Genomic DNA, 24,554 nt, shown 5'->3' with positions numbered 1-24,554 from the left:
CACACTTCATTTTTAAATTTTAATTCACCTTAAAGTCTCCAGAATACTGTCTATACATTACTTGCATGAAGACTTGAGAAGATTTTGAATATCCTGACGAATGCAAAATGTATTACATTTATACTGATTGCTCTAAGATCATATATGCATGTAACAAAATTAATTATCTTGTAAGACAAAAATCAAGGCAGGAACTATAAAAGAGGCATTTTCAATAATCTGGTAAGTTCCCGTCTTTCTCAAAAATGATATTTTAATTATATTCAGGAAGTGATACTGCGCATGTCAAAAAATCAGTTTCATTAATTTGCTAACATTTTGTCTAGATGCTGTATGACAAAGGTCTAGCAGTCCTTTCTAATTATGGGTAATTGGGTGAAAGCACATTTGGATTTATGTTAACATGTGAACTTTCTGTCTGAAGGATACGGAGCTTTCCAGCAAGATGCTCGGTGTTTTACTAAGGAACTGAAAAAACATCAGATCCTATTCCACACTGTATGGCAACCGAGGTTACTCAGTCTTTTGTAAGACTGCTCAGTATCTTGCAGGATTAATTTGAGGTGGGGTTCTTAGCCATTGGTCACAGCATGGTATTTTCTACCTAGCTGAAATCATCTTCATTCCAGTCAATAAAACCCAAGCACCTTTTGGATTCACTACAAGCAGTTGCCAAGCCATTAAAGTGAGCTTGACCTTTTTCCAGTCTATATGTGGTACATGGTTTTTGTCTGTTTATTACTCATTAAGATCTTGGTGATGGAAGAATTTGCCCCAAAGGAGGAGAAAATAATTGAAGGTTTTATGATATGCTATGGCATGATGAACAAGCCATGAAGGAAATCTCAAAAACAAAATAACATATAAATGTCAGTTAGTTTCCATTCAAACACTTAACAGAATTCAATATAAGATTCAAAATCTTAACAGAATAAATCAAGGACTGTTCTAATCAGAATGCGAAATAATCTTAAAGAACAAAGCTGTGCATAAGATTGTAACTACAGGGATGAAAAAGGAGACAATGTCATGTTTGTAAATTCTGCAGTGGTGACAAAGAAGCTTCAACACAGTAGAGCCAATGGAGCAGTCGAGAACAAAAAAGCAATGTCTCTGGATAGATTTAGAAAAACATTGAATTTAATTTTTTTCTCAGCAAACAAGATGTTCTCTGGCAAATGATATGAATCCTTTGTCAAGGCTGTCCAGATGGCCTTTGTGAATAAAATACTGCACACAACAGCAACATACTTGTTGGACAGATAACTTACAGATTTGGAAACAGCCTGTTGGAGAGCTTCTTCATTAAACTAATAATGTTTCTGGTTATTTGGTTACAAGAATCCAAGGGCCTGGTGGCAATTGCACGAAAAGTAAAGTGTTATCTGCTATGACAACCTGGACAACTGTGTTTCTCCTCAGAACAACCTGTCTGAATTATACAAAATGTGAACCCACAATGAAAACTAGATTCCAGAAAGGTTTCTAAGAAATGTAAAAGCATACCTGAGAGATTACAAGAAATCTAGCACAATGATTGTTATCCTTTTCGTGGAATAAGATCGAGAAAATTGTGAAACCTGTTGAGAACTGCTTTGGTTATTGCTTAGAAGCTTCTTTACAAAGCTTTTTTTTTCCCCTACAGAGCAGGTAAAAATTATAAATTCAACATTCCTCAAAACAGGAGTTACTCAGTCGACTTTATTGGCAACTAAATGGTCCCAGTACAGGTAAAAATGCAGTAGAAAAGACAGGAGGGGGAAGAAAGACAAACATCACAAATTTCCAAAAAAGGTGGGGCCTTTGGAAACATAATTTCCTGTGCAGTCAGTCAGTCCTTGTTCAGGCTCTCATTTACTTTCTCTTTCTTTGTCTGGTTATATACCAGGGAATCTGCCAGTCCAATTTTCTACCACCCCTATTGACAGGGATGAAAGGGGTAAGGATAAGGATGGTAGAGGGATTCTTTGACATCCCTCTACTGCACCCTAAAAATTCATATTTTTTTTTTTTAATTTGCCCACCCATATTCCACAGCCAAAATGTCTTTTAACTGCATCTTCCTGATAAAGTGACAAAACGAAGTATGACTCTGTGGGAGTTTTTTTCAAAGCAATTTTGCAAGACAAATTTTCAGAGCAATTTTTCTACAGAGATAACAATAAGGAGAAAATACTGAAAGGAACCAACACGCTGAAAATGAACCCGTTGTCAGACCAGTTACATTTCTTGCTTTCCGCTTTCAATCCTCAGTATGAAACAAAATTTACTTATGTAGAGCCGAAGACCTCCCCCCAGATCTCAGTCCATATTCCTAAAGTACAAGACAACAGCAGACACATAAGCTAATACATAATTTATTTAATAATCTCCTACCATTACGTGTAATCACCTGAATAAAGATCTGTGTGTTAGGGTTTGCTTCCATCTTCTCCAATGAAGCTGACCAACTGGAGGTAATCCACTGCCTAAGAGTTAATCCCTTTGAATACGATTCCCTGAATTTCTAGTTAATCCACTAGAGCCTACAAATGGGTTCTCCATTTCATGTATAACATCAAAGTACGCCAATGTAAACGTTCTCTAGTTAATAAATAGCCCAAACAAGCATTTAGCTGAAAAGCCATTTAACATCAGCTGTAATAAGTGACAAAGAAAATTATGATAGAGAACATCTCTTGAAGAAGATGAGAGATGGCTGAGAAAGATAATCTGATCTGTAATGAATGCAGTACGACTTCTTGTTTACAGTGATTGCTGCATTGTAGCTAAAGGGAGTGCATGACAACCATGCAGCATTGCTGTGACAGCTTCCATTTTCCTAATAACATCGCACCCTTCCTAGTATTATTCCATCAGATGTAACATGTATAAAGTAGTGCATATAAATTTCAATAATATGATATAATCATATGGCCCTTTACAGGTGAATAGATTACGTGAACAGGACACTATTTTTCCAGCCAAAAATAGAGCAAAACAAGAAATACAAAGATACTTCTAACACTATTTTCACCTACTTCTAAATGATTATAGGTCTTCAGTCTGGCAAAGCCTTACTTTGCAAAGAACTCCTATTTTGGTTTTTTGTGGCAGTTATCTTAGTGTAAACACAGACATTGATAAACCCATTGTGCAACCAAATGGAAACAACTGACGCTGATAAAAACAAGTTTATAATCTAAGAGTCCGTTATCATCATACAGGGCCTGCTTTTCTCCTTTGAAGTCAAAGAGATTTTGTCATTGCCATCAGTGGAAATGTGATCAGATTTTTAGCCATGGATGGGTGGATTTCCTATATATTACTTCCTTCATCACAGAAACAGCTACTTCAGAACCCCTTGAATTAATCAAGGGGTTTATTATCAAGTGGCATTATTATGAAGGACACTACCATAAATCATATGCTGTATATGTCCCATACTTTCTATTTCAGATAAAAACCCTATTACACTAAGAATATACAAATATTACTGAAGAAAAGACAAGGAGTGGGAAAATCTTGAAGAACATGGTGAATATGCTTAGATTTTGGCAGCTGTAACATTGGAAGCAGAAGAAGAATTAGGCCCAGGAGAGCCCTGACAAGCTTCTTGTCAAATTGGAAATGGGAGCAGAATGATAAGTGTGATGATTTGCCTTTGACACAGAGGAAAATATTTGACTTCTGATAATCAGATAATCAGCTAATAAAGCCTTGGGCTGTGCTAATTTGTTGGAGTGGAATGTGTTTAGACAGGATGATGAACATTGATAAGGCATTTGTGAGATGGCACAGTTGTGATTCCAAGGCATTTGGTAAGATATTTGTTAAGTCACTCTAACCCTTATGATGTAGTCAGTGTGGAGATGATGTAAATGCAGATTAATCTGATCTCTAACCAAGAGAGTATAGAATGATCTGAGTGTATTTTGCCATACATGGCCATATGTAAATTTAATAAATGTATAGATCAAATGGCATGGCTTGTGAAAATACATATATTTGCAGTAGTTCTTCAGAGAAAGGTAAGATGTGCAGTGAAAGAAGAAGGAACATTTAGATGCATGTGGCTGTGTGTGGAAAAGAGGTGTAATGTGAGAGGACAGGGTAAAAAAGCACTGGGTGTGAGAGACTGAGTAGGAGGATAAAAGATGTAGGAGATAAAAGGGTTTAGAAAGGAGAGATATAGACAAGGGAAAATATATGTCTGATCTTAAAGATAAGGCTAAATAGCTTCAGTTCAGTACAGTAAGCAACAGAAAGCCAAGTGGTGATTCATATGGCCAAAGCAACATGAGGGGAGATGACACAGAAGCCTAATTTTGGAGAGATTATTGGGGAAGACAAGTGAAAGAATACGAGAACATTAGAGAAGGTTATAAATGAGCACCAGACTACATATGAAGATATTAGTAGGTACTAATCATAAAGCAAACACATTTCTATTCTCCACTAAAAATTGGTAGGAGGTCTCCATTTTCAGGCATATAATATTATCGATGGGTTTAATTTGTTGTGTTTCTTTTTCAAAATAATACCAAATAAAGGTTCTTCAGCCATGGATTAATCATTTGCCAAACTTAGTTTTTAATTAAATGCATTACTGTGCTATATGAGTGCATAGAAGGGTAAACATCAAAGTTGCTCTGTTGTGCTATTGTTAAAATGGAAAAAGTGTTTTTTCCTTTGGAATTTCAAGTTTTATATTACACGATTTAGCCCAAGGCAAATATTTTTTATGGCTGAATTATAAAGTTCTTGAGAAACAGGTTTATAGCAGAAGTGCAGACAACCTTCAAAAAAGCATTATAAGCACCAAGTCAAATTATGAAGCAAAGATGGGCCTGAACCCAAACCCCAAAGCTAGCCACTCCATTAACTTTTGAACACACTGTATGCAGATTCAGTCTTTGTAACACTAACTCATCCTTCCCATAAAATCCCATTACTGATGTGAAAATGGAGAGCTGAGCAGTTGCAGGATCAGGACCTAAAATACCATGACTAAAATGTGAGAAGTGGATTATAAAGAAAGACTTCTGAATGTTTCATTTGATGCCAGTTTATATTCAAGATGATTACAGATTAACCGTTTTCAGATAAATGTACATAAACCAAGGATAGAATGTCTTCACTTAGCATTTCTGGCCAATTCATATGTGGAAGAAACCTGCACTCATATCTGTGAACTATAGAGAAAAAGATGGGTAGAAAAACTGGGCTAATGCCATTCACATTATGGTAAGGAAGCACCTTAATGTACCAGACTCCGCTGTACTTCCTGGACCTTCAGAATTCAACAGCAAAAAAAAAAAAAAAGTCCCAATGTGAAATCTAACATGTTCACAGAGTGCTGAGGCAGAAGGGCAAAAATCCTCTTTCACAGGCCATGTTAGCCAAAGCAGAGGCCATTCCTGCTTAGCTGTCCTCACAGCCTGGTACACATCTCTCTGTGCAAGAAGAAGCAGCACTGATATTTGAGATATGAGTATGTTGAAATAAACCTCGGTGTATGGATTAGTGGTTACAGAGAAGGCTGAGGTGATAAAAGCAACCTTCATCATTAGTCTTACAATTTATCACGCTGTATCATCTTGAGTAATGTACATGTTCTGTCCGCATTTAAGTGTTTAATTCTTTTTCAAAGAATGGAATTTCTTTAAAATACACTAGCTACATGCATCTGCAGATGTGCCTGCATCTGCAGAAAGTGACTTTTTAACCTGACAGGAAAACAAATGGAAAAAACTACCACAGTTTGGTTGGTTGGCTGGTTGTTTACAGCATACAACTGGAAATGAGTATTTTCTCTCTACAGATTTGCAGAAATTACCTGACTAAGCCCAGAGCAGCCATCACTGTAATGCACTAAGTGTAACTTCCAGTATACATGCTTTCTGGTTATTTGCTTACTACTTTTCACTTACAGAATTACTCTTGGCTTCTGACACTGAGTTTTTTAAACAAACGTGTATACACTTCTGCAGCCCCCCAGTAAGCTACCACCAGCAGGTAATGTCTGTTTTCAAAAACAGATGTATTTTGTTTTAAAACCCATGTTGTCTCTCAATCAGTTGCAGACTATGAAGTGCTTAAGGACAGAACCAATTTATCTCAAGGACTGTCCAGCAGCATGAGAGTTTTAATAATCAGAAAGCACTGATAACTCTTCCCTTCCCCCATGTTCTGGGAACTTCTATAAAAGAAAAAAAATAAAGTGGGCTTAATGTGCTAGCCATAAAATATACATCCCAATCAATCAAGGAAACGTGTATGTATTGGATATGATGATCCAGAGACTGCCTAAAGATGGGGAAATGAGACTGAACCCAATAACTCAAGTCTGACTAGTTCCAGTCTGCCTGGTTTCCAGCCTGCCTGCAGACAGAGGCAGAGGCAGGAGCAGGGGCAAGAGCAAGGGCAGAGGCAGAAGCTAAGGAAGGAAAGAATGAAGCATATAGGGAGTTTAACAGAATCAAACTGCACGATGTTACAGAACTGCAAGCATGGAAGGGGAATGTCTGGCAAAAACTCAGAAAGTGATGAGACAGTGTGCAGTATGAAACCGGCAGACAGATTTCCTATGGACTTAATCTTCAGACTTCAGCTGACCTTAATGTCGGGGCTTCAAAAGGGCAATGAGGGAGAGAGTGTGGAAGGCTCAGAACCTGGGCTAGAGACAAAGGGATGAAGGAGGCTGAATCTGTGTATGATTTCTGAACACAGATGTAACACATTTGTAGTTAATCTGTGTGGCTACAGACTTACAACTATGTTTGAAAACTATTTCAAACACGGTTATATCTTCAGAGTGGACAGGGATTTACTGCTGTGGCTACACTTGGAGGATGACCCTGTACCCAGCAAAGCCAAACTCTTTTCCCTCTGCATCCTTCAGAGAGATTCCTTGTGGAGCATGTGCTCCAACAGGCCTTTTTCCTGATAAAGCATTAACAGTGTTTTCCTTGCTATGCACCAGAAACAAATTGTTTTCAAACTCTGCTCTGGGAGATGAGAGTGGCTGACATCCACTGTTGGCTGCAGGTCATTTTCCTAGCTCAGACCCATCTTTGGGGACCATTTAACACAGTGTTTCAGCTTTCAGCCTTTGAGCTCTTCTTCTAACTCCTATCCCAGTGACTGGATTTTCTCCACACAAAGGGAGCTCAAAGCCCTCCACATAAAAGAAGCAGTTGGGTTCATCTGGGTAATCACTTCTGGGTACAAGGATAGCTGGTATTGCAGGGCAATGGGGCAAAGAAAGGACAGGCCCCGTAGCTGGTGAGCATCACACCGTTCAGCCAAAAAGAAGGATTCAGAGCTCACTGTGTCTTTGCTTTGTGCCTGTCCCCTGGTGCCAGAAAAAGGGGGTAGGGGGAACTGTTCAGAAGACACACACTCCCCAGTAGGGATTTCATGCTACATAGCCTCCATGGAGAGCAGAGCTGGCCCAGGGGGACCCCAGCAGCTCCTCAACCCCTGAAGAGGCTTCATGAGAGGCAGACAGACTGGGTGGCAAAGCCACAAGGGAAGCTGAGAGGGCAGGAATGACAGACAGACTGGGTAAGAAGGGTGGTAGGAAGAGGGTCTGGAAGGAGAGGGTTCAGGAAGGTGCCCCAGAGTTGCAAAAATACAAAGTGAACAAGGGCAGTGGGTCCGGGTGACCTGCCACCTGGGGATGTCTCCACAGGGCATTCTCACAGCCCACACCAGCACAGCCAGCAGTCCCTGGGATCACAGGGGATGGTGGTGTCCCACTGGGGGATAGCTGGGACTCCGAGGGACACGCATGGGGCTTGACTGCATATTCCCACTAAACAAAAAAGAGAATGGTTGTGGAAGAGCCGGGAGTGGACGGGAGCGAACAGGCCGGGACACGGGCACGGTGCATGTGTGCGGTTCAGCCTGCGGAGCCGGGACGGCTGCGCGGGCGCTGCGGGGCGCAGGTGGGTGCCTCCGCCCGGATCGGCTCTACCTGCCGTGGCGGGGGACGCTGCCTCTCCCCACCCGTTCCCCCCTCCGACTGCCCCCTAGCCAGCCCCGCCTCGGCTGGGTGTCAGGGCTGCGGATCGCCGTGTTTGTTTGTTGGTTCTTCCGCGCTGCCGATGTCTTGGGGGGCTGAGGAGGAGGAGGAGGAGAAGGAGGAGGGCGTGGAGGGGGAGGGGACTGGGGCTTGGGAGACGGCGGCTCCTCGGCCTCTCTTATTGCCGCTGAGTTGCGCTCCTTTTCCTCAGGCTGCTAGCGGGAGCTGTCTGGGTGCTTCTCCCTTCCCCGTCCGGCCAGGAGTCCCTGCGGTGGCAGCGCGCTCGCTCGCCTCTCGCCGGGGCAGGTGAGTGCGGGGTGCCGGGCACCGCCGGGCACTGCCCGTCACCGCCGCTCCGCGGCTGCCGTCCCCGCGGGAGAGCGGGGTAGGCGGGGGGACGCAGTTTGCCAAACTCCAGCGGCCGGCTGGTCCACGCTCACGGCCGCTTCCCTTCCTTATCTCCTCTCGCAGAGCACTCCCGCCCCGTCTCCCGGAGCCCGCCCCGGCAGAGCGCTCCCGAGGTGCCAGCAGCCGCGAGGATTTTTGTCTGTCTTGTTTGTGTGTTTGTTGGTTTTCGTTGGGTGTTTTTTGTTTTCCCCCTCGTTTTCATTTGGCTTTCTAGTCTCGCTGGGAATGGCAGGGGCAGCGGCGCCTGGAGAAGGAACAAGTGTGGGGAAAGGGAGAGGGAGCCGGAGCTAAATGACAGGATGCGGGCGACTTGAGGCGCAGAAAGAAGCCAGCCTGCCTTGCCCCCGGGACTGCCCTTGCGGGCCGTGCCTTCTGCTCCTGACTCGGGCCGGAGGATTTAAGACCTAGGAAGAGTTGTGCGTGGAAGGCTTTTTCTTTTTTTTCTTTTTTTCTTTTTTTTTTTTTTTTTTTCATTTTTTATTTTTCTGCCTCCTTTCCCTGCTGTCGGAAGGGAAAATGGATTGGGGACTTCTCCTGCACTGTGCAGCCCTCACCTTCACCCTCGCCAGGGCTCTGCGAAGCGGTGAGTGTCACGGGAACGTCTGGTCTCAGCTTGGGCAGGCAGCTGCAAGGCTGGGGTCGGGGCTGCCTCTGGGGTCGGGCAGCGGGTACGGAGGGGGCTGGCATGGCACAGGCACCGGCACCGGCCCGGGCCCGGCGGGGGGAACTTTCCACCCTGGGTGGCAACAGCGCGGCCCTCGCCCCAGGATCGCCCGCCCGGCAGCGCCTTCCGACTTTATTTTCTGTTCTTTTCGGTAGTGGCATAAAGCAGGCTGCTCTCTCTCGCTACATCAGGACAGCCAATTTTCTTAATAATGTTTCCTCCCATAGGCAATTAAATAAGTCTCGCCTTCGATATTTGAAAGATAAGGAACACTTTAAAGGGAAGGCTCCCCCCCCCCCCCCCCCCCGCCCTCCGCCCTTTCTTTTTTCCAAAGCTTAAAATTTCAGATTATTGTGCCTTTTATGAGCTGTGCGTGTACCTGCGGGTAGTCTTTAAATGCAGAGCTCTCTACGCTACCCCTTCCCTAAGTCTGCAGTTTACATGCAACTTGTACACTGCCAAGAGAGAAGCTGAGCTTCACTGTGAAGGCTCAAGACTCCCTTCCAAGAGAAGTAATCCCTTAGCAAATGACTGATGTAGCTAGTTTACTATCAGGCAGTCCTAGAAAACACAACTAATTAAAAGCAGCACGCTCCTCCTCCCTGAACAATGCCAGGGCACTGTGCATATTTCACTGCATGATGCATTTTTAAAGATGATCTAATTGTGGGACTGCTTGACGTTTAGCTCTCACACATGAAACAGATCATGTGAGTTTTCCCTCCCCGACAAATCCTGAGCAATTATTATTAAGTAATTATCAAATATTTACTTTTGCCTGACTGGGTTTTCAATCAAAGTAATTAAAACAAGAGAGCACCCTCCACTTACACTGGTATATTGTTTTAATAAGGGACCGCAAGTGGAGTGTCGTGGAAGAGAGAGTATTAAAATTGCATGTTTTATGATGGAAGTTAATCTCCTTCCCAATATGTTTTGAGGAGGCAGCTTAATTTAATCAGGACGAGCTGCCTCCTCCAGTGCTGTGGCGCAGGAGCGAAGGCGCTAGAGGAGTGTGCCAAGCCCGGCTTAGGGATGCTTCGAGAGGTGCACTTTGCTCATCCCCAAGCCCCACATGTGGCTCCCACATAAACCAGGACTGCCCCTAGTCCTGCACCCTCTGAGGGGTGGGAGTGGGCCACCCGCTGCTCTTGTTGATCATTTCTCCCCAGTAAAAGAAAGGGCATAGGGTGGGCTGCTGAGCAGAAACCTTCACTGTTAGCAGTTAATGTATGGCCCTGCTGGAGTCACCAAGGACATTAACCTCCTCTGAAACCTACCAGACCTACTAATGCCACCTTCACCCGCATGCAGTACTAGTGTCCGCTACATTAATTCATTACCCCTATTTAGAACTAATGGTCCAAAGTCATTAGAAACTGCTCTTCTTAATCAAGTGTGAGAGAGATTGCGCAGAGCCAGGGAGTCTAGCAGACCGTATTATCTTATTACACTGTCACTTTCCCAGAAGTCACAGATTAAGGAGTGCTGGTGGTAGTGAGTCCACCTCAGCGTCCTCTGAAGTGACTCTGTCAAGTGACTGGAAGCAGCACTGCTTTATTTCAAGCATTTAACAGATGCCAGACTCTGCCATGTTGTTTGCAGGGCTGGAGTGGGCTTAATGATATGGGATCACTTTCTGAGTGTGCTTACACAGGGAGGAAAAGGCAAGATTCTCTGAAAGCCCCAGACAACGGATTAGCAAGATCACCACTGACAGCCTTTGGGCTTTGAGTTGCAACACCTTTTGTTCTGGTCAGAGAAAAACAGCCCTTTTTGCAAAGGCAAGGCAGAAATAAGTAATAAGATAGCCTTTCCCAGCAACATGCTTAGCAATATCTGGGTTTTGACTGTACAGCTGAGTATGTATCATTCTCTTGCCTCCTAATTTATGGCAAATAATTTCTATAAAGGGTGTAGCTTTATGCATTTTTGATGTGCATTTCCTCATTCATTTCCATTTGACCTGTTTTTCCTACAATAAAATACTGTACACTTATAAATTCATGCTGAGAGCAAAGCATGCCATTTTACTCTCACAGGGAATGTTATTAGATACAGCACTGCAGCCTGTGTGTACTACTATTGGGACGTAGTGATATACAGCCTTTCTTTTTAGTGTGGACATTTCTTCCTGTCTGCAGTTTACTGTTATATTTTATTGCTCAAAATTAAATGATCAATGTCTGGAGAAAGTTTTTTCTCCCTGAAGGTCTATAGAAAGAAATCCATAGTAGTAAAAAAGTCGTAACACAAACCTGCACTGGACAGTGAAGTGAGTGACCGTGTAGGCTGGATTTCTTGTCCCTTTTTATTTTTCCTGTAAACCTTAAAATGCAACTCTGACAGTGCCGGCCAAAGGAGCAAGATGCAGCATACCACATTTCACAGTCCCACTTGGTGATTCTGGAAACTTTTGCAACTCTTTAGCTATTAAAAATAGATCTTTGTTGTTGTTGGGGGGAGGGAGGGAAGAGAAAAGGATGTTGTTCTGCTCCATTACTTTGATGCAGTCTCCAAGCATGAACAAACTTCCTTGAAGAAAAACATAGTGGATGATTTCTGCTTCACTAAAACCACTTTGTTCTCTGTTACCCTGGGTTTGAAGAGCACAGATAGTTTCAACCTGCTTAGATTTATGGACTGATAAAACAAAGGGAGGATCTGCTGCAAATGAGATTGGATCCACCAAGGCAATCCTAGTGGTCAGTGACACAGACCAGGCTTATCTCATAGCTGGGCAGGGGGTCAAATAGCATCCTTTTAGCTCTCCTCCCAGCTTTCCTTAAAACTTCATACTTCAGAAGATTATAATATTTAGAGATAATTGTGTCTCAGATACCCTTCTGAGCCAACATTAACGCTGTTGTGAGGATGCAAGGTTTTAACACTGTAAGGGGCACTGTTAGCTAGGGGCAGGAGGCTTTTTGAAAGAATGCTGTTTAGAAATGGAGTATCTTCTGCTACTTGCTGTCTGTCCAGCTGCTGGACACGATGGGCACTGAGAGGCAGGCCTCTTCCTGGCGGTAATATGTAGCAGGGACACCTTTGTGCTAAAAGCAGAAGGATGCAGCAAAAGTTTGCTTGAAGAAGGCTGCAGCATCCGCCAGCACTGCCACAGCGGTTGGCTGGTTCGCTGCTGCAGGCTGGAACCAGGTGCCTGCCGGAGGGAACTGAGAATAGCCAATCTGTTTGCTTTCCCCCGCAGATAAGTGCGGCGACACGATCAAAATTGTCAACCCCGGGTACCTCACGTCTCCCGGCTATCCCCAGTCCTACCACCCCAGCCAAAAATGCGAGTGGCTGATCCAGGCCCCGGAGCCCTACCAGAGGATCATGATCAATTTCAACCCCCACTTCGACCTGGAGGACCGCGACTGCAAGTAAGTGCGGGCGCCGCGCTGCGGAGCGCTACGGCGCCACCTGCCGGCCCGACGTTGCCGCCGCCGCTCGGGGATCCGCGGGGCTCCGCGCCTCGCCCGCGGCCGCTCCCCGCCGCTGCCCAGAGGCTGCTGGCAGCTGTTGCTGTGGGAGGACGCAGGAGGCGCTCAGCATCCTGCGGGGCGGGGAGGGGGGTTTGGCTGGGGGGGTGGAGATGTGTGTGTTGAAAAGATCTTTGCAACTTCTTGAGCTTTATAAAGTATATTTGAATCCTGTCTGCCTGATGGGCATGCGGGTGGATGACGGCGGTGACGCACGTTATGGGGGTGCGATTCATTCTGTGTTTGCTGGCCTGCTTGCTCTTTTGAGTAAGCCTCCAGAATTTTTTTAAAAATAGTTCCCTTTCATTTTGAATCTCCACCGCTACAAATACCCTATAGCAGAAACAGGCAATTTATAAATTGCCAAATCCTCTAAATGCAGAGTCAGTCTGGCATTTACTCTCATTAAGGGGCAGTAGACTGCAGGACTAATAGTCATATTTCCCCCTTTCTCCCTTTGCTGCTGATTTATAGCCAGTAGCTCTTTTCCCCCCTCCTCCTGCTCTACAGTAGTGCTCTGAGAGGAGGAAGGGGATCGCTGAGGCTCCCTTTGCTCCCCTCTGCTTCTATTCCCTTTGACCAGGAGTAAGAAGGGGAGTGAGAGCCTCCCAGAAGCTGTTCTCCACTTTTCCCCAAATCTGTAAACCACATAGCATAGCTTGCACAAGGCAACACATGGTCAGGTCATTGCCCTCTTCAACATGCCCTCTAAATTTAGCCACTGGTTTCATGAAGAAAATATTTTAGTGATTCATTATTTAAAAATTTCTTGAGTATCATGGATTTCTCATCCCCTTCTGACAACTGCAAGAGAGAGTTATTGTTCACTAATGCTACCAGTCAGGGTTTTCTCTGCATGTCAGAAAGATTAAACTCAATAGCCATTGGTGTTTGGCATTTCATGGGAGTACTTGGGATTTTACAGGATTTGGTCTTGTAAAGTGATGCTCAGCATCATCAGGAGTGGTTGTAACAAACCATAAGGTTAGAGTGTTGGCCTTAGAGAAAGAGGGCAACTGCACTCAAGCACTTCATTTTTACTAGGCACGTCTCTGTTCCTATTATCTAATAAATTGATTACTTAGATCACAGTTATTGATTTTCCTTAAAAATGAAATTCTTTAATGATGCAGTATGGTGCTTAGTTGTTTCGTTTGTTTTTATAATCTCTTCTATATCAGCATTTCAGTATCACAGTTGAGTGATATTGCAGGAAAACCCTATGCTCATAAAACTAAACTGACTCTTCATTAAAATGAGGTTTTACTGTGGTGTTGGAGCCACAGCTCATATTCACACCATATGTTCACACGCTGGCTTCCCGTTCTTTAATTTTTAATTTGTCATGCTTAGGCAGTGATTCACTTCCTTGTGTCTTCTTGATACAGGTTTTGCTTTCATTCTGTGGGACAGTCCTAATGCTTTAAAATGTTTGTCTGTCTCTCCTTGTCTCTTAGATAGAGATTAGGAAATTGAATCAAGGATGTTTCAGTGTCAAGTCCTTTTTGTTCCTTGCTAGAATACATGTTTTTCCAACGCTGTAAAACCAACGTGGTCTTTGACAGCAGTGAAATGGTGTAGAGCGTACAATTATTTGAGGAACAAGTAATCTTTGTGGCATAGTGTTGTGCTAAACAGTGCTAGACTGAGCTGAACTGGGTCCAGGGAAGGGATTGACTCCCTCCCTCCGTTGCTCCCTTCTCAATATTCATTGTCCACTGTTCCTCCCTGCATTATTTCTTCCTCTGAAAGGGGACCCAGTGCAGTAATGAGATAGTAGCAAGTAGAAGGGAGTCTCTAAACAGGGTTGTTTGCACTGTCTTTGCAGTGAGCAGTGGTGATGACTTCACTGTTATTTGGTCTATACTGAAATACTGATCTTCTAGATTATGCTAAATTACTCAGTTGCTACTTCACTTACATTGAATTACTCTTTTTAACTTGGGAGGGATTGTATTTGTGTCAAAAATCTTAGGACCAGAATAACAGAAAATGATTTCAGCAACAGGAATGTGTCAGCCATCTCTGTGGTTTGAAATTTCGGTGTTTACTTACAAAATTCACATTCCTCCTAACAAATATTGGATACAACAGGAGATTAATGCAATAAAACCTATCACAAGATTTTTTGATTTTTCAGCTTAGTACAGTCAGAATTTCTAATATACTTAGTTATTAGCAACTCAGTCTGAAATCTAGAAATGTGCAATTTAGGTTACACTCTGGTTTATTGAAAGGTTTAGCACTGGAAATTAATAAGCACTTAAATATGAAATGCAGATAGAAAAAGAGAGATAGGGGAATTCATGTCTGGGAACAAAAAATGCCCTGTACAATTAGAGTAGACTGGAGGAGAAGATTAGCTTGCTGGCATAACTCCCAAAATCTTCTTTATAATGCTGTTCATTGCATCTTGGACCTTAGTTAGCGTTGAAAACAACATTAATAACAAGGATCCCCTGAGCCTAGGGAGGGAAACTATGTGACTTTGGAAAGGTTACCTTCTTGTTCTGTCGTGCCAACAAGAAAATCAAGCAGCCTTATCTAACTTTAAAAAATGTTATTCTGTATAGAGGGGTAGGTGTATTGAAATGTAAAACTGGTGAAAGGTTGGTTCTCTGAGGAGAATGAAAAGCAGCAAATTTGAGCATTAGCTGTACTGAAGCTGTTCCCAGTTAGTCTCTTTGTATGTTAGGGTTTGGAATTAATTTTAAAAATATGCCCTTGATTTACCTACTTATTATGCTATGCTTTAATGAATAAGTATTTCTCAAATGACTGCTAATAAAATTCATATATGTATGATTTTCTGACAATCAGAACCATTTGAGTTGTTTTAAATTTCAAGCAAACATGGTAAAAATTCCTGTTTCTCTGGAGCTATTCCAAAGGTCTCAACTTACACAGTTTTGAAGAATAAAGATACGCAAATAATTAAAAATATGTTCACACAAGCTAGGTTCAGCTCATAAAAAAACTATCTAGCCAGAAATACTGAACCAGCATAATGGAAATACTGGGTCTCGACGGGAAGTATACAGTCATGTCAACCACAGATTGTTATCAAGGACATACATAATGAAAAAATACATAGTCTCTTTTTAACTTTTAACTTTGATGACTGCTCTGCATCCTCTTCAGGAGGCCAAGAAACAGAAATAATGTTTGTACTTTAAGAGAAAAATAATTCCTGTTTGCTGTTTTGTCTTTTCTCAAGCAAGCCCCAGTAATAGCCATGCATTTTTTGAGTCAGGAACATGGTTAAAACGAATAGAAGAGACAAAACATATGGCGACGTATTAGTTAAAATGCTCCAGTGTTTGCTGCATGTGGTAAATGCTTTTCAGCACTTAGCACAAGCTGTACAAGTCTTGTGTTGCTGAAGTATCCTAATGTGTAAATGTAGCCATCTTGAATCTAGTAAAACTTTATACCGAGATAATAAACACGAATGTCACTGATACAGTACTTTGAATTTATGGAACTTTTCCGGTTTCCCAGCAATGCACACTATCAGCATGATAATTTATAATGGTTTGTGACAAATGTTGCTGAGCAAAGAGGTGTGTAGTTACATTCAGATCAGATGTCATTATCTAGGGAGCAATAAAAATTTCACAGACACTAGGTTAAAAACATTAAGAAAATGAATGTGAAGCTTCACAAGAAAAGGGCTTAAGAAAGGTGGAGGGCTGAGTAGAGAAAGACCAATACTGATTTCTTTACTGACAAATTATTGACTTTGTTGCCAGACTTGACTATATTGTTTTACAGGGTTTTTACAGATACACCACACAGCACAATTGGTTTATTGTCCATCATTTATAGATGTAGAGAGTAAATATCATCCTTGCTTAACAATTGTAGAGTATATACGACAATGCTGTCAAATCACCTGGAATGGAAAAATCACCCATTTTGGAAACATTCAAGTTGTAGAAGGAGAAATATCATAGATAATTATTCTTTATATTGCATTTACTAGGGATTAGTTAAAATGATGAGACTAGAGCTGTATAGAAATTGCAGTCAGTTGTAGAGTATGGATCAAAAAATACCTATGATTGTTTATACAGAAGAAAACAAATCTTCAGATCCCAGAGTAAGGAAGAAATCATACCTGTCCAAACCTACAGAATTAAACTGTAGCCCCATGGAATATAGACCCTAATGATGTTAGAAAGTGATCCATCCATTTTATTTCTAAATAATATCAATGGGTTTATGCTATAAATCTGTAGGTATAACAAACTGAGGCTGGTAAAGTAAACAGAAGCAAGGCAAGCCTTTCTTTAGTTTCTGCAAAGTTTAAGATTTCATTTGCTTTTGTCTGAATCCTGGTTCTTATTCTTCCATGCGGTGACAGCTGCTTTGTGTAGACCTTGTGCCTCGATTTTCTCTTGCTCAGGGGCAGTTTGAGCCCTTTGGTTTGAGCCAATGGAGGTAAGGGTGCATGTGTCTTTTCTCCCTGTCTAGAGGAGAACTGCCTGTAAAGGACATTACTGAGCTGTATGTCAAGCCTTGCCTGTCAGAAGGGTCCTGTCAAAGGCTGCACACATGGTAGATGCTTTCTGACTGCCCAGAGGTGCAGCTATAGCCTGGCTTCAGGCTTACCAGTCCTGAACTGCTCCCACAAACTGCACCAAGGGCATCTCAGATGTAATGGAGGGTCCAGCCCCAATGTTGTTGGAAGCAATGGGGATTTTGCCCTGTGCTTCCAGAGTTGCCTCCTGTTATTCTTTAAGGCTGTGAGGAAGGGTTTATGACTGTATCAGTCATTTTGATGGTAAACGTCAGTGAGAGCTTCCGAATTCCCTGTCCCTCCACCACTGTTGAGCTCGATAGGTAGTGAGATGCCTGCAGCTGACAATACAAGGTAAGCAGCAGAGCTAGCAAAGGAGCAGATTCAAAGGAGCAGGCCTGTGAGGCAATATTTGCCTTTAGCTGAGCAGAAATGTCTGAAGAAGCCAAGGCCTCTCAGCTTTCAAATACGGTTTTGATGGCCAAGCCCTGCTCCTCTAAGCATCAGCATTGGGCTTTTAGTGGGTTGCCTGGGTACGAGGTACCCAGGAGAGGTGGGAATGTTAACTGCTGAGGGCAGCTGTTTGCTCTCATTTAACTAACTCGATTGCCCAGCCCACACACCTTGAGCCACCCCACTGCATACTTCACTACAGGAGCCTGGCAAAGGCATGAAGCCAGGCCTGACACAGCCATGAGTGGTACGTGGGGTCCAGCACCAGCCTGCTGGGAAGGCTGTACCTGGGCTGAAGGAGAGGCACCTCCACCTCACTGTCTCCCTCAAAAATATGTCCTTCAGAAGCTGTTTGGGGTTAATGACTATTTGGGAGTACTAAAGGGATGAAAGGATCATCCTCCATTCTGTCCCCAAAACAAGAAACAAATATTTTTGGCATAGTTTAAAGGATGAGTCATTGCAGTGGATTTGGGGACCATGTGATATCTCATGTTTCTGGGTGCACTTCAAGGGCATTTCTCTGATTTACATGAAGCACACGAAAGGCTTTCTCAGAGAGTATGCTGCTAGATTCCAGGCAGCCCTGACAGTGACCACTGCTATTTGATACCTTCTGGAAGGTTACAGTAAACCTTGTCAAGGAAAGGAATCAGCCCACGACCTGGGTAGGATCAGGGAAGTAGAAAACACTTGTTGCAGTAGACATGGAGCGTGTTACCTCTCCTACACACACACACATATACACACACTCAAACAAAACAGAAAACCCACAACTTTTTCCTTAACTTAAGCGTTCTGGATCATAAAAGTATTTACAAGTATGTGTTCTTTGCTACGGGATTCATCATGTATTCGCACACAAGTATCAGACGCAAGTATCTGAAGATAATGCTGCTATTTTATTGTGCTTTAGAGATTAAAGAAGAGTTGAAATAAGTTGGAAATTATATTGTTTTTCTGATTACACGGTGTAATAAGCCAATTCTTTTGTTGTTCATCCAAGCACTTAACTAGCGAAAGTCTCTATTGTCAAACTGTTTTAACAATTCTTTCTTTTAGAGTAGTGGTTTGAGTTTGAGTTTTCTCAGGAAGAGGTATTAGGGAAACCATGACCAAACTGCCTGATCACAGCTAGGGAGTCTGTTCTGGCCAGCATTCATGGCCATTCATTGCCCTCTGTGTATGGTGCATTCCCTGGCAAAGTAGAGTCTTGACTTGGATCTCTGTACAGTAGCGCGTTAAAATTGCAATAACAATCATATGCAGGTGTTTCTGTTAATCCAGACAGTTAAGTTAACTGTGGGCAGAATTCTGTCTTGATGTGTTACAACCAGATGCCCTTCAGACAGGAAAAATATTGAGGGTCAAATATGGATTCTCATAAGCCTATCCTTCAATCTTTCTGTGGACAGAGAGACACAAATTCAGAACAGAGGGCTGAGTCCCTTCTAAACTGAAACCCATGGTGGTTGGCATTAGCCCCATGAAACTCTCAATATGTTTTCAGTCAACCCCACGGTGCTGTCCTTTCCACACACACCCCTGCTGTGCTAATGTAATTAAACAAAAAAACTATGTGTTGCTGAAAATTAGGTTTTTAATTATATCTTATTGCAAGCTGTAACATTGGATCATAATTTGATAATTAGAATATAGAGGGTTTTATACACGCTGATGTAAACCCAACTCAATTATTTTCTTTTGTAGTATTTCCAAAGAATGAAATTATGTCTGAAAACAAGATATACATGGTCTCACATATGTGTGTCTAGACTTACATATCACACAGGACTATTTGGATACAGGCATAAATGTTACATGCACATCTTCAAGACCATGCATATATAGACACATTTATGTAGATAGTATAGATTTCTTAGTTTATTTAGAAGTTCCTAAAGTAAATCTACCCAGTAAAGCACTAATACCCATCTTAAGGCTGATAATTAGGTATAAAGAGAAAAAAGAGACAGGATTAGTGTTCAGATCATGTTCCAAATGCCTCTTAATTGGGTGTTTGTAATCAATCCTGATTGCAAGAGGCAGTGGTTTGGCAGAATAAAGAATGAAAAAGGCTTAGCCCTACTATTTTCCTGTTAGTTGACTTGGCCATAGTATTTAGGTCAGGATTTAGCGTCAAATAAGGCAATTTTGTCAGCCTTAGTGGTCCTCATAAAACATATAAAAATATTTTCTAATGATATTTTTTTCAAGCTAAAAACTCTCTCAAGCTAGAGTGTTATGTTTATCCAGAATCTTAGAAAATGTTTTCAAGTGAACCACAGAAAAGACTTTGTTCTCCTGGCCTCCATCCACCACTGACTTCTGAAATCAGGTCTGAGTTCACTGTGGGTCTTTCATTGCATTGACCTTGGCACTTTTCTCACCAAGCCACAGTTTTCCATCACAAAACCACACAGCTTGGTATAATGATTATTTCTTTATCCCAAGTAACCAAACAATTTTTTAAACAGGGTGACAGATTTCCTTCTTGCACTGTGGGAAGCAAGCACCTGGCTATTTCCAAATAGAGTTTTAATGAACTTCCTGAAGGAGATTTGAGAGAAGTTTAATAAGTCACCTGCCAACTTCTTGGGAGCATAGGTCATTTGCTTTTCTGTAGGAATTCACAAAAATGTGAGAGTAACCCCCTACCCAAGGCCTAAACTTCCATGGAGGAAATTGATTTTTATGGGCAGTATCAAAGGTTTTTAGAAACGTAACCTCAAAAAATAACATTTCTGGTTGTTTCCCACATGTAAGGTACTGTGAAACTCTGTGATAGACAAAGCTGGTTCTGAACTGCCTGAGCTTTATAACAGTTCATTGAAACAGGAAAGTATTGTGCATATTTAGACTCATCTTGCATGTTAATAGCATTACAAGTATTTTACGTAATGCTATAAAATGAAGAATTTAAATGGCTCAAAAGGACCATTGAGAAAATATCTCCATATGTGAAAGAGACACCCATTTGACATGATGATTTCTTCCAGAAGAAACTATGCACATCCCCAAAGCACAATAACCAGCTGTTGTACAGGAGAAACTGGGCAGTTATCTGCTGCCTTCCATGCTGATGTAGAGCTGCAGTGGCCACATGCCCCATGCTTCCCCTAAACAGAGACAGACCGAGCCTCCCACTGAATGAGAGCCTGGGTTAATGCCTTCCTTATATTTCCAGCAGCTTGGGCTCCGTTGCATGTTTGCACTGTGGGCTGCTCCATGCCCTCATGAAAGACACAGCCCATGAGACCTGTGGGGTGGGAAAGGGTTGGAGCACCCCACTGCGGGTGGGGGTACTCACTGCCATTGCATCTCAGCCCTGTGCTGGGGCCATGCTGTACTGCTTTTCATGTTGGAAAAGAAGACACAGAGAGTCCTTTTTCTTTTTCTTTTTCACAACCCTTTTGAAATTGGAAGTTGGTAACCTAAAGAAGGATAGAGAGGTCTGTTCACACCCATGTGATTATTCTGCCTCAGACTTTGAGAAATGCACCCTCACAGCCAAAGTTTTGATCATTCACATAAACAGTCCCACTGAAGTCAATTAAAGCAACAGACTCACTTGTGCAGGGCTAATAGTTAGGACTTACATTTATGGCACTACACAAATTAATAAGTACTTTTTATAACAATGTATTTCAGATGCTTGCAGAGTAATTTACAATAGAGTAGGAAAATCAGCTTCATTCTTTTTTGTCCCCTCAATTCATAAATCACCATAAATAAGTTATCATTCATTCTCCAGAATCTTAGCTCATAATAGTGAAGCTTTGGGTTGAGTTGGTAAGTACGTGGGTGAGAATCAAAGTTTGTCTTGCTGTAGGATCTTGTGCCAATCTGTCATTAAGCCAGACAACTTCTACTGACTTTCCCCAATGTATTCATCTGTAACAAGGGAAGCAGATCAGCAATTTAGAAAAGCTTTAGCTTGATCACCATGCAGAAACGTAGGCTATGCTGCCTATTTCCATAGCTATCACTCCACTTTGCCAGATGCAAAATGAGAGGCTTACATCCCTTATGCTAAAAACCCTTCTTAGAGGAAATCCTAGGCTGTCGCTCCATTTGGATGGCTTTAGTTAAGTCTGGAAAAATATGCAAAGGTAGCTCTTAAATAAAAGCTCTTTTTTTCTCTATTTCGCAGCCATCTCCATAATCTGTTTTGCAGATAGAGGCATAAGGTGTATTAACATGGCAGGCAAATGTTTTGATAGCTGAGCATTTTTTGACATTCCCACAAAATCCCGGAGACTTTGTGTCACAATTCTATAAACTATATCTAGTTCTATATTCATATCTGGGCTTAAATCCAGAACTTATTTACATGCATTTGCAGCAGACAATTTAGGTTCATCTCCTTGTGGTTTGGATGGCAAACAGTTAGACCAGGTACACATACTAATGCATTTCAAAGTTTTCTGCTGTGTTTCAATAGCACATATGCTATATAATATAGGTATATAAAATAGATACAGGACCACACTGAGCTGTGAAGCAGTGAAGACAGCTCCACTGATGCCAATAGTGTTGCACCTGCTCATAGCTCAAACATCCAATACCATAAACATATCGTATTATGTTCCTTCCTGGTTTCCATTTTCATTTATCCTCCACTGCTATACGAGATGATGGCCTTCAAACAACACAACAGTCTTCTTTGTCTCATTTCTCTGACACCATTTTCAAGCTCCTTATTACTTTTGAACACTGCAGCTAATAGTGCTCATTCTTCCCTTCATAGCATGTCATTATTCAAGAAACCAGTGCTCTTCAGCCTTTCCCACATAAAGAGGTCCCTCCCAAACTAAACTTAAAACTTACTTCCATGAGCCAGTCTCACATTTCCTGGGCAATTAGACTTCTTGTACTGGCTATTACATTTTTACTTTGCAGATTTTTACCCTTTTTAATTAACTGTACCTGTTGTACTGGAGACTTGAATCTTTGTTTTCTGAAGCCTACTGATACTGATTCATACACTGATTTTTGTACCAATTTAATGATTTAAGTCAAGGTTTTGTTTGTGTATAGTTAAAACAATTCAGCATGCACTGGGGGATACATGTGTTCTAGTATAAATATGTCTTATGTCAGTACTTTTGCAGAAACAAACCTCTCTAGTGTCAGCGGTTTGTAGCAGGGACTGTACTGCCTTTTCTGTAATGGTTTCTAAACTGGTACAGCTAAAGTGACTGTTAAAGCAATGCATAGACCTACTTCTGTGTTACATGACTAGTCAGAAATGCTAGGAGACGGTTTTGGATACCATGTTAGCTAAAGTTGTTAGCAGAAATTAATTAGATTGCTTTCCTGATTGCAAGCTGCAAATTGCAACATAGACACACATACATATATATATGTGCATACTGTGGGACTTACTGACACATCCATTTTCTCTCAGCTTTTACTCTTCTAACAAAAGCTTAGGCAAAGTGTCAAAGCTAAGCAGCTCCTCTGCCTGCTTTCCAGGAAGTTTTTTTTTGAACTTGCCCCACTAGGCAGCTGCATAAATTACTGTGAGGTGATCTTCAAGCACCCTGCGTACTCCATGGAACCTGTCTACACACACACTGTCACTCCATGGTATTCCATATAACGTTTATTCCTTTTCTAGTTATTCCTCCCCCCATCTCCAACATTACAAAGTAAAAAACTGCCTATAGGTGTAACCAAAGCTCAGCTGATGCTCTGAAATCAAACTCTGAGTGCTCTGAAAACAAACTCTGAGTGCTCTGAAAATAAACATCTGACCACTGGATAACTTTTGCATGTCCCCATATGCTCAGTATAGAAAGGAAAATATATCCTTCCTTGCCACACCCCAGCTTCTGCTCTTTCTCATCTGAAAGTTATCAGGTAATTTTGATTTAAATACCTGAAAAAAAGAAGCTGTTTTTCATGGGCCATATTCTTTATTTGTCCAGAGATCATTCTACTATAGTGAGCACCAGGGATTTATATCAGTTGCGTGAGGAGTTGACTCTACATTTCTACAGTTCCCTAGAAATTCTCAGAAGAAAGGCACATATTGTAGCTGAAATGGCATTAACTCAGGGTGAAGTCAGTCAAAGTTTGCCATTCAGCAAGAACAGACCTCAATACTCATGCAGAATGCGTAGAGCTTCTTAAAAGTGGGTGGAATAAAGACCAGTGTCCTTCTGCCATGTGTGCAAACCTTTCCTTCCACTAACAGCTGTAAAGAAGTACACAGAATTGCTGTTTACAGTGCTAACTCTCTCATGCTGCTTGATCTTGGGCCAGGCCATCATCATCCTTGTGCCTCAGTTTCCTCAGAGAGGATAATATTTGTCTGGTTTGCAAATATCTGAGGATGCACTTACCAGTGTTTGTGAAGTCCTTAGAGACTGCTGGGTGGAAATGTAGTGCAGTGTAATAGTTATTTCCTATTGTTTTGTATTTATTCATCTTCTAGCTGTTAATTTTTTTTTAACAATATACTGCTGTGTAAAAATGCATGTGGCAATCTTTTGACATTCAGAGAGAAGTGTTATCCAAACAAAAATAAAAAATAGGACTCATGCTCACAAGAGACACATTATCCGTGATGAGAAGAATCTATAACAGACACAGCACTAACTCAAAACTGAGCACCAAATAGCATCCAAATGCAAGCAATTTCAAATGCGTGCATATTGCCAGTACAAAACCAGGCCATTCTGCAAGCGTAGCATCCCCTAAGGAGTAGTGAACCTAGCAGCAGCAATGCTAATGGCTGTCTTCTCATGTGCAGTGAGGGAAAACAGCACTTCAGAGACGCCTTCAGCAGCTGTTAAGTTACTCATTCTTAACTTACTTCTATAAAGCTGTTACTGGGTGGAAGCAGATGACACAAAGATCTTGGGCCTGCACTGTCTGCTATGGGGGGAGCATTCCCCATCCTTACACACAGGGTGAAATTCTGGCTTCCTTCTAGTCAATGGTAAAATTTCTCCCCAGTCTCTCTTGGACTGAAATAAATTATTTTAGGCTCCAGAAAACCCTTTTTTT

General features: G+C 42.0%; 1 protein-coding gene across 7 annotated transcripts in view; it reads left to right on the top strand.

Annotated features, from left to right (window-relative positions):
- The first annotated feature begins 8,529 nt into the window (after window positions 1-8,529).
- The window catches only part of NRP1 (neuropilin 1), a 116,784-nt gene continuing 100,759 nt past the window's right edge, over window positions 8,530-24,554 (top strand). For all 7 annotated transcript variants that reach the window (XM_080610188.1, XM_080610187.1, XM_080610190.1 and 4 more), the window contains exons 1-2: window positions 8,530-8,999; window positions 12,289-12,463. In XM_080610188.1, the coding sequence (XP_080466314.1) occupies window positions 8,933-8,999; window positions 12,289-12,463 (242 nt within the window). In that variant the 5' untranslated portion in view covers window positions 8,530-8,932. The remainder of the gene's footprint in view (window positions 9,000-12,288; window positions 12,464-24,554) is intronic.

The sequence above is a fragment of the Psittacula echo genome (assembly GCF_963264785.1).
Source record: "Psittacula echo genome assembly, chromosome: 2".
Lineage (NCBI taxonomy): Eukaryota > Metazoa > Chordata > Aves > Psittaciformes > Psittacidae > Psittacula > Psittacula echo.
Note: the sequence above shows the minus strand (reverse complement) of the source record. Positions and strands in the feature narration are given on the sequence as shown.